The sequence below is a fragment of the Danaus plexippus genome, chromosome 23 (assembly GCF_018135715.1).
Source record: "Danaus plexippus chromosome 23, MEX_DaPlex, whole genome shotgun sequence".
Taxonomy (NCBI): Eukaryota; Metazoa; Arthropoda; class Insecta; order Lepidoptera; family Nymphalidae; genus Danaus; species Danaus plexippus.
In genome coordinates this window covers 4,045,933-4,057,279 of record NC_083551.1, presented here as the reverse complement: position 1 = coordinate 4,057,279, position 11,347 = coordinate 4,045,933, and the positions used below count along the sequence as shown (strand labels likewise).

General features: G+C 29.0%; 1 protein-coding gene across 1 annotated transcript; it reads left to right on the top strand.

Moving 5' to 3' along the window:
* Window positions 1-5,426: 5,426 nt before the first annotated feature.
* On the top strand, window positions 5,427-10,037 carry LOC116774818 (cecropin-A). The gene is made up of 2 exons (XM_032667584.2): window positions 5,427-5,593; window positions 9,801-10,037. Exons 1-2 carry the CDS (start codon window positions 5,492-5,494, stop codon window positions 9,888-9,890), a joined length of 192 nt encoding a protein of 63 aa, XP_032523475.2. The 5' UTR covers window positions 5,427-5,491; the 3' UTR covers window positions 9,891-10,037.
* The last annotated feature ends 1,310 nt before the right edge of the window (window positions 10,038-11,347 follow it).

The window sequence follows — 11,347 nt, the reverse complement described above, 5'->3', positions numbered from 1 at the left end:
TAATAACAGTTCTATGAACAAAGACATTGCTTAATATTTGTTCAAGCGAGAAAATATTTTAAGTCAATTCATATTTATCGGTGAGTTGTCGAGAACAGAACTGTACCGTTTTAATTTGCTTTTTAAATTCACTTTAAATATTTGAACAGTAGAGTGTGAGTGTGTTAAGGGATTGCCGTTTGCTGAGATTTTGTATATCAATTCGTGAGCGACCCGCGATACCTATATACTTATCAGTGCGATAGGTGTTGTGTTGCAAATTGCATAGTTCTGATGTTAACCCGTCACCGTGACCTAATGACGCCTGTAATACAAACGCTATCATTTGGGCATAACCGACCCTTCACATACGTGTGTATTATGCTCTACATGAAATGTATACTATAGTCCTAATGTTGTCAAAGGATAACGTTTAATGTTATTCCTTCGGATTTATTAAGTAACGAGTTATAAGCAGAGAGGGCTTAGTTTCGACATGGGTTTCTGCTAAGAATACTGTGAGAAATATTCGAGCCATATCATTCAATGACTCCTTCATCTTCCTGGACGAGGCAATACGAACATTTTTCTGGCTTAACGCTCTAATAATATGTTATGATGCAAAGGCGTCTCCATTAGTTAACAGTATTTATAACACTACAAATTTATTATCGAGATCGATAATTGCAAAATTACTTACACTAAAGTTGTACATAATACGTAATTACTATAATATTTGTAAGGAATGTTATTATTGAAAACAATTAATACTTTAAGTTGGATTTATGTTCGAAAATTTCAGTCGAATGATTTTAAATTACCACATTTCTAGAAAGGGCTTATATTTTAGTGAATATATAGGCATATCATTCTAGTAAGTAATACAATAATATTATGGACATATACAAACACAACAATAATTATTGCTCTTGTGATGTAACCACATATTGAGACCCTTATCTCCACTTTGCAGATATGCTAATACGTTTTATACAAGACGAATCCAAACAATGTCAGAACATTCAATATTAATGAGTACAATTGAAATAATATATATATTTTTTGTTTTTATTAATGTAGCTTTTTCATATTCCTATTTCGACTTTCTTTTTTATTTTGAACGCCTTATTTTATGTTAATAGCAATGTTACGCCAAAGTATATTTGCCAACATTTAATTAAAATTTATATTTTCAACTAATCTTGTCGGGTGTTATTGAGATATGTGTATATTTTCAAATTAAAAAACTTATCTCGAATTAAAGATTGTATTTTATCATATATTTTTATTAAGTATAATACAAAACTTCTTTTTATTGAAACATTTCTTCTATTTTGATTCCGATCAGTCACCATTCTTGCTTACAAATAGTTTTGTTTGTTTTAGTTTATTTTCCTAAACTCGCCGCGGAGCCTACAACTGCAACAGCTGGGCCTGCTTTAATGATTCCATCTCTTATGTTCTGACCAACTCTCTCCTGGAATATAAGTGTAATGAGATCTAAGAGTTTCGTAAATATTCATTTACCTAAATGAAACTAATATTTTGGGATTACTACGCGTTATTTTATTATTTTTAAAACTACACACTCCCGACGTTTCGGTTACTTTGCAGCAACCGTGATCACGGGCAGATGAGATGGATCTTATCTAGTATCAGTCAATAACGCCTAGTAATCCGAAAATATTAGTTCATTTAAGATAAGTATAGTTATTAATAGTGCTTTTTAATTATTTCTTTGAAGAAACATTGGCTGTGTGATTTAAAATCAATTTATGTTGTCGTATAAATTGAAATAAGATTCAGAATACACAAAACATAAAATAATGGTTCCTGATATAATATAATAATTTGTATATCAACAATTTTGCTATTTTTTTTTGTTCGTCTTTAAATGTTCTTATAATATTATTGGATTTTATTATAAATAAAATTTAATGATGTTTAATTTTAATTGACACTTAAATGTATACTCGCCCAATTGCCCACATTGTTATAGAATTATATGTGTTTTATTAATTAATGATAGAATAAATGATCATTATATGATATGATATATAAAAATTATATAATGAGTTTGATTTAGTATGAGTAGAAAATATTTTACATACTATTTTCTTCCAAAATTTCCATCTTGGGGCTGGCGAGGACATTGTTGATGCGACCAAACACAGCATTATGAAACAGAAGATCCCTTTGAAATTCATTGTATTGATCACCGTGCAACTGTCCGAGGAACAATTATTACTGATGATTTGTTTGAAAATGCCTGTCTTATATACAAACGATTGATAAAGAAATCATATATCTTATTTGCTCGTATTTTACAAAACATATTTACATTATATGACAATTTATTAATGTCTAGAATTTATTTTAATTAAAATAAGTTCATTTTTTTTTATTAATAGTTAATTTGATTTGTAAAGCGTAAAAGAATAAATAAAGGTCCGTTTGAAATCTTCTAAATTACTTTCTTATCAACTCGTAATGTCACAGTTTAAATTTTATCTTGATTTAGGTGAGACGATTTGCTTCGGTGACTTCATAAGATTTTTATCTGTTTATTACACTTTATTTACTTTTGACAATACCGTTCTCATTTTATAGACGTACATATTACTTATTAATATTAATTTTTCCAAGTCACTACGCCATTTTGTAATGATACGAATATTGTCGATATAAACAATTAAAGAGACAAACGAATAGAATGATTTTATTTTTATATCTTGAACATTTTTAGCTGCCATTTTAAAATGTATATATATGTTTTTGTTTTAAAAATATATTGTAATAGGAGTTTGATTTATTTTAAATCCGAAAGAATATATAGCCCGTTTATTTAGAAGATAATAATTTTATTATATTATTACTTTTATGTTAAAATGGTCAAAGAGCAAAATATATTTGGTAAATACAACTCGCACAGCCTAGAACGGACATTGAAACATACGTACAATGGTTTATATTTACAAGTGCTCAATTTGTTTGGCCGAGAAATGAGTGTATTGCTTATATTGAAGAATTTTTAAATAGTTCAACCATACTGTACATTGTATACTGTACCTTATTATAGATGAATAAACAATAAAATTGCGTGCACTAATGCACTATCTTGTTATACTTAACCATATTGGTTTGTAATAAACTGGTGACGAAACTACGGTAGAGTACCTCGTATCTTTAAACAAACAACAGGATGTACTAAGAATTTGTAAATTTTTTATGATTTTTCCCAACACTAATGACTAATATTATATTGATTTCTTAGAAAAAAGTTCTTGATAAATATAATATTAAATTAATTTAGAAATATTTTATCACTACGAATGTATTTACAATATTTATGTCCTTAATAAAAAGAAATTACAAAATTATTTCTAAGCAAACAAAAATGAATCTTATAAGCATAAATAATTAGATTTAAAGTAAAAAAAATTTTCAACAGTCTTAATATAAATCAAGTTCTTTTTCGAGTGCTATAAAATGATTCCAAATTGGTGAAAAAATATTTAGGAAAATAGACACCTAGTTGATTATAAACTCGTATAACTTTAAATACAGACTGGAATGCGGAAAAATCATATTTTTCACAGAATAACGCGAAGAGGCCATTGTGGCTGATTCTCGATCGACTATCCAGAGAATGGAAAAAATCTAAGCTCTTTCAACTTAATTTTAGTAGATTATTAATTTTTTAAATAATAACATGTCGAAAGCATTTATTTACAACAAATATTGGTGAGCGTGGTCTACACAATTTAATGAAATGAAATTAAGTGCGCTAAACTTTTATCGACTTCATATGACTCGGATTTTATTTTTTCGAAAATTGTACACCTGATATTATTCTCTCACGACGTCTTTGATAGACAGTCGTGTATGAATGTTCGATGTTCCAAAGGGTGAGGCATGAATGAGGTCCTTACCTCATTCACACCTATTTGACGCAAGACCCTTGACTTGCTTTAGTCACTGCTCTGATTTCAAGAGTTAGGTGACTGTGAGATAATGAAAATGATTTGGAAAAGAATGAAAATAGTTATGCTTTGATCGTATAATATTTGAATATAGGCGTAATACATACGTTCAATGCAATGAGAGGCAGACTAACATACATATTTCATTATTTAAAAATTTTTCTTACTTCTCATGTGTGTATATTTTCTGAATAATTAAATAAATCTTACATTAAACGTTTTACTTTTATCTATATATCTACACATTTATATATACCAATATTTGGTTTCAAAATAATATTAAATAAAAATAATTTGCTTTAAATTCTTTTATTTTATTCATATTATCTATAATCACACCCTGTATCATGTAAATAAAAATTATCAGATGAAGGGGAAAATGCAGGTTTCGTTTTAACATCAATACTTGCTCGGACTTTAAAGAGAATGTAAGTAATTGTAATAATTAACTTAAATAATTAAAATTAAATAACACACACTTTTCATTTTCGAAAAATATTTACTATGTTTATGTAAAATTGAAACGAAATATTAAATTTGATGAGTTTTTAAGGGTTAAATATTTTTTTATACATTCCTTACAATATTTCTGTTTGTTAAATACAAAAAAAAAAACGTGGAAGACGCTCACGTTTATGTATATTAAAATAATATATTTTAAAACGAATTATTTAATCGTTGATATGACTTTCAGGATATTTACAGAGTTTTGAATCTTCGGTATCCGTTGTACAAAATGTAAATCTTGTTTGATGTAACGATTTAAATTTAATTTAATCTTATCACTTTTCCGTTTTCCACAAATGAATATGGAGATATGTAGAGTTAATTTAGAAACGTGTGGATATAAAACGGCTCATGTATGTATGTATTTTTTCTCTTTTATTCTCAAGCTATGAAATTTCAAACAAACCGGTATTAACTCTTTGTATAAACGTATAAGAAACAAAATTCTTTTATCATTACATTATATTTAAAGCGATATTAAATTTCTTAATACTGCTGTGTGGTAAAATTAATATAGTTTTTAAATTTTTTCTTGGCCCCAAAATGTAATTTTCAACTTAAAATGTAGTCCAAATAAAACAATCATTTTTTTATCATCGCATCTAATGGCATTGTTTAGTTAAATTCATTTTCATTTACACAATTTCACTGTACATATAAGAAGAAACATCTCTGCAAACATTTACTCATACATAATGATAATTATAAATAAAAATATCAAAAACTCCCCTCAATCCCATATCAAAAGGGGATTCACTTCATTGCATCTGCGAAATTATCCCCGAGAATGACCGCGGTTGACCTTTTATCGTGAATGCGTCACACAAATGTTTTGCGGCCGCAAAAAATAGTCATGACTCATATATCGAATGAATAAGGTTTATTTTCAAATGGCACTATCTTATTGATAGTGTTTGAAATGTTTGTCAATCCAGCTTGTATTTAATAGCAAGTTTGCAAAGTGCCATTCATTCGCTTCAGATCTTTCAAGTGAACTTGAAATACTAATAAAAAAAATTAAAATGGATTTCTCAAAGATATTTTTCTTTGTATTCGCCTGTTTTCTGGCTTTGAGCACTGTGTCTGCTGCTCCGAGTCCGAAGTGGAAAATTTTCAAGAAAATTGTAAGTATCTATTACTTTTATACTTAAATTTATTTAATTTTATTTCTTATTTTCAATAATATAATCGAATAGACATGAAATTATAGTTGTTATGTACATCGACAAACAATTGTTATTGAAATAGATATATGATAAACATAAGGAAAAGGAAACTAAATCGGATTTTGATATAAAGTGTGTATAGGATTATTTTTGTATGGGAATTAAGGCATCTTATCTTTTTTTTCAGGAAAAGGTTGGCAGAAATGTCCGTGACGGTATCATCAAGGCGGGTCCGGCTGTTCAAGTTGTGGGTCAAGCTACCTCCATCGCTAAAGGATAACCTGATACTTAATTACAGTTAAAGTGACTCTAGTCTCAATATTAAGCTAATTTTATTATTTAAATTAAATAAAAGTATTTTCATATCTAATTCTTTTTTCTTTATCAATATCAATCATCATCAATTCATATTATAAAACAAAGTCAATCGCCGCCTATGTCTGTCTGTCTATCTGTTCGCGATATACGGAAAACCGCTTATCAAACAGTTATCCCCACTCGATAGCGTGGTTCTCGAGGAAGATTTTAGTATATAATTTGTTAAGTTTTTGTATTTAATTGTGTGTACATTAACGATATTTGTTGAAGATGTCGGGAAAAATGAGCCGTCTGAGAGCTTTTAACGAAAACGCAGTAACCTAGCATTACTAATATGAATTCTAAAAAGCAAATAATACCATGAATTTAGTGAAATAGATTTGACTGTATTATAGGATATAAATAAAAGCTATTGGATAAATAAAAAAAACAAGTATTAATTTATTTTGAATAAAAAAAATAATTTAATAATGTAGATAAAACAGTTTTGTACGTAGCGTAAATTATGAATTTAATTCATTTTAATGAAACGCACTCGCAACTAAAACGTATATAACACGTGATTGTTGCAGAGCAGTTTTCATTGAATATTTTTTTATGAGCATAAAACGGGGATCGGTAATTTAATTTCGTAACAAAGCCGTGTTCAAAAATCTAAGATAAAACGAATTTTCCAGGAGATGAAATCAATTTTACATAATAAAACATCCAGAATACCATATCACGCTGTGTTTTTAGCATGTAAATATTTTATGTAAAATTTTCTATCGCTCAAATATAATTAAAGGCAAACGTTTACCCTTTGATACTGGCTATCAAATTTGATGAGGGTTAGTTATTTTGGATTATACTAGGAGTTATTTGTGAATTATGTAGACTTTCTACGTTGATTTAGCGTAGCAATACCGGACTTGTTTAAATTGTGACAAATATTTATAAACTATACACATTAGATCGATCTCAGTGGCGTGCGATTGGAGAGGCCTATGTTCAGCAGTGGACCAATATAGGGTGATGATGATGATGATAATGGTGATGATAAATATTACTAATGGTCTATTAAGTAAAGAGAAACCTGTTCATATTGGAAGGAGTCTAGTAATGTGTAAGAAAATTAATGTTCTGTGGTTAGTGTTGTAAGTATACTTTTAACCAACCACTCTGTGTCGACTCTAAGATATATCAATATAATCTTTTATTATATAATTTACTTGACACCAGTTTAACCATAACACAAGAATCTAAAATAATTTATCACTATTCTGTTGTAACTGTAAACTGTATAAGCAGATCTTCATTGTGCGTCATACAATCAGATCCACAGTGGACTCCTTTTCATCTGTCACTTTGGACTCTGTTTATATTCAGATGAACTGTATTATTCTAATATTAACGTAATTTCACTGAAGGCCATGATTATATAAGCTATTTTCAATTCCAATAAAATTTTCTACAGTCAGAATAGCAATGAATTTAGTGTAATTATTTATCAATGACTTTATAGTTACAAAACAAGTCAATGTGAATCAAGGGATCTCAGCTGTCAACGTTTTTATATATAACTTATTGCTCAGTTGATGTTATTGGTGCTTTTGCTTGGCAATTTCTTAAAATATTTTAAGATATTTGTATTATATAACATTGTATATACATGTATTTTGAGATTTTAACATCTCCGTATTTTTATATACCCATATTTATAACAAACAAGAATATGATAGTGATAACATCCTTCACATATTCTATAGGCGTTGTACGCTACAATTGCTCTATTTAACCTGACAATAAGAGGTAATTAGGATAGAATTTCCCAAACTTTAACAGACACTCACTAATTTATATGTTGGTATTTCAATCTTCGATTTTCGGATATATTATGAAACGTCTTCGAAGATCGTGACGTTTTTTAAAATTAATTCTAACTTTATTCAATTACATCAGTAATCTATATTACTAATAAAAATAGTGGACGTCAATGGTCTTAAAAAAATGTATTGTTCAGGTGACAATATTATGCTGGTTATTTGGCAGTGCAAGAAAGAGATATATAATCTAGTGTTTCATTTACATGAAAAATTATTACCTTGTACATATTTTCGTCTAGCTTTACATGGGAGGCAAATAATACAAATAATTTGACTGTTTTATAAAGAATCACTTATAATTACCAAAATTGGACACACAGTAATTGAAAAAACAAATAGAAAAACTGATCTTATTGTGAGTGTGTGACAGTGTCTGCTTGTATGTGTTGTCAGTGTCACGTGTGTGCGTACGTGTGTGTGCGTGTACGCTTCCATGTTCGTGAGTGTGTTACAGCATTACTCAATCACTGAAATAATGCCGAACATTTCCAAGCGAACAGAAGCATAAATCTTTTGAATGATAAAGTACCGTAGTAAATTTTCAAACATAGTAGCGAAATTGAAATAGAATTCCATCAACTTTTGCTATAGAATTTTACTTGCTAATTAACGCAAACATAATGATACATAGACGTAATCAGCTAGTTAGACAGCTAGTTTAGAATAACAAGAACGATTGATATATACAATTTCGAAATTCACTCAAACGTTTAGACTGTTCAAATTTTGAATAAGTTATGTTATTGTTAAAAAGAAATGTTATAGTAATCATAACAGTAAAATATCCATCCAGTTTGTTCTTGTTCAATTATTCGGGATATGTTCATGAATAATTAATTGTCTCGTAATATATAATATAAACGATGCTTTTGAGTAAAACTTCGCTAATATATAATTATCTAAAAGTATATATAACTATGTCACTTAAGAAGTTATGAACTTTTTTCAGTTTATTTTTTTAGCTTATATAAAATGATGTGTTGGTATTTAGATGTCTTTCTGGAATTAATATTACATTAGATCCTTATATTTTTTAATATCTTAGCGAACATCGAGGTGTAAATTACTACTGATAGTATCTTAATAATATATTTAAAGTAAGTAAACATGTATATATGTAGGTGTGTATGTACATTTTTTGTTCTGTAAGCATTACATTTTATCTGTTAATAAAATTTAAGCAGAATTATTAATAAGACATATTTGAGGGAAGTACCTAGTAATATTTGTAAATAAACAACTCACAAGAGGGAATCACTTTATCTCCGACTCTGGGAGTTCCCTCTTAACCCGACTTCTCGTTATCAAAGAACACGTCTATAATTACCATCCAATTAATGAACGTGGATTAATAATCACTTTTATTGCAATAGCAATAAAGGTCAATATCAAGCATTATGAAGTGTTTGATTGAACTATCAGTTTTGCGTATTAAATTATATAAATATTTAGCGTTTGTTTGAGAGCGCATCATTCCAAGTTTTGATTCAGACAAAACATTTGCTCCGGCTACTTGATTGTTTAAAAAACTACAAGAAAAATGAATTTCGGAAAGTTGTTGTTTTTCGTCTTCGCGTGTATCATGGCCTTCAGTACTGTGTCCGGCGCGCCTAGTCCGAAATGGAAATTCTTCAAGAAAATCGTAAGTAATTTTCCCAATTCAGAGATTTAAATTTGATACTTCATTGTTTTTGCTGATTTAGTTAACTTTATGTTTATATGAAATGATATAATCAAATATTTATGATATAGAAGCATTTTATATCACTGAATATTATTCAAATATAATGAAAGTTTATTTTTTGTTTGATTTTCTCACGGCCATTCAAATGAAATCTGCATACCAAATGTTTGTTGTCGTGACGTTTTATTGAACATATTTTTTATTAATTATTATAACTTAGTGCAATATTTTCTGTTCCACCAAAAAAAAAAACGGTAATTTTAGTTATGAATTGACTAATGATTGTTGTTGCTTACAGGAAAAAGTGGGGAGGAACATTCGTGATGGAATTATTAAAGCTGGTCCGGCAGTGCAAGTTTTGGGTCAAGCTAAAGCCATAGGAAAATAATACCAATACAACCGGAAATAGGTTTTAATTTTAAATGTCATCTATAGTATAACATTCACCTCTTTCAATGTTCTAGTCCAATCTGTCACTTGCCTTAATAGTAAATATAAGAATCTACTTTATGTATAATAAACAATTATCAGTATATTTGTACCTTTTTGTTTCTTTCCTGGTTCTGTTTATTAACATATAATTTATTTTTCACGCGATTAAATATAATTCGCAGTTAGAATATACAAAGTATGTGTATGAAAAATTATTAATAACTATGTTAGGTCAGTATAATATATATATGTGTATAGCATATAAAAGGAAGGTTTTTCAATTTTAATATATTAAATTTGCAAAATAATAAAATAACTAGAAATTTTATTTAACGACTAGTAACTTTTAGTCATTAGTGAAATTTTCCTGGTCGTTGCTAATAGTTATGTTGAAAAAACATAAAAATTCCGATAGAAACGAATATTATGATAGTAAAAATAATTAAATTTAACCCTGGTAACTATTACCAAGCTGAAATTGCATTCATATGTTACTGGACATTAAATTGAAAGTCTTTATCTGTATATATAAAGAAAAGGTAATAAGAAATACATATTTTTATAAATATTTTAAAACAAACCTTCCATATTTAGCGATATTCTTGTACTTCGGTATGTGATAAAATTTTAGTGATAATTAAGGAGGCAATTTATTATCGCGCATATACTTATAATAGTAAATAAACTGAAGGTCATATTGCGAAGTCAAATAACTGAAATGCAATTAAATTTCTTTTTTCATTTCTTTAAAGACGATTTAGATTACTTTTTTTGTATTTTGAATAATTTGGGCCCCTAAAAATATACTATATACATGAAGTGCATCGTATTTTTAAGGACGGACAGTCCTACCTACAACGTATATAATACTGTTTTCTAACAGGAATCTGTCAGGCAAAAATAATGTGTTTGTATTGAAAAGTATCAGACTATGCCCTCTAGATCGTTTCTTCATTGACCAGTACCGTTACGTGACATGCACGGACCGTTAGCAATTGTCGGCAAGAATATTTTGCAGGTGTTGATACGCTCCCTGCAAACTCGTATAACGGGACGTTACGACACCGGTACGCTCAAACGGCAAAACGGTAAGCACCCGCTTTATAATTCGCTATAATTGCCAATTACCGCATTGTAAATTATCTTATAACTATCGTATCATATTAATGTCTTAAAATCTCTTGCTGACGAGTCTACCCCACGAAGGATCAGGGGAATTACTACAATGGCAATAACTGAGATCGCTTGGATTATCACGCCGAGGATACGGAGATGACATCCTGACGCTCCCTTCATTTAAGAAGATACATACGGCTTTCATACGTAATTCATACGCTCTAGTGGGCATAGCGTTCTGGAGCGTTCAACGTGCGTTAGATAGGGGCCCCTTAAACCTACACCTGGGTCGCAAGT

Excerpts from the sequence above, each read along its gene's own strand:
- LOC116774818 (XM_032667584.2), top strand. The coding sequence starts at position 5,492 with ATGGATTTCTCAAAGATATTTTTCTTTGTATTCGCCTGTTTTCTGGCT. Across the intron at positions 5,594-9,800 it reads GGAAAATTTTCAAGAAAATT|GAAAAAGTGGGGAGGAACAT; the intron begins GTAAGTATCTAT and ends TGTTGCTTACAG.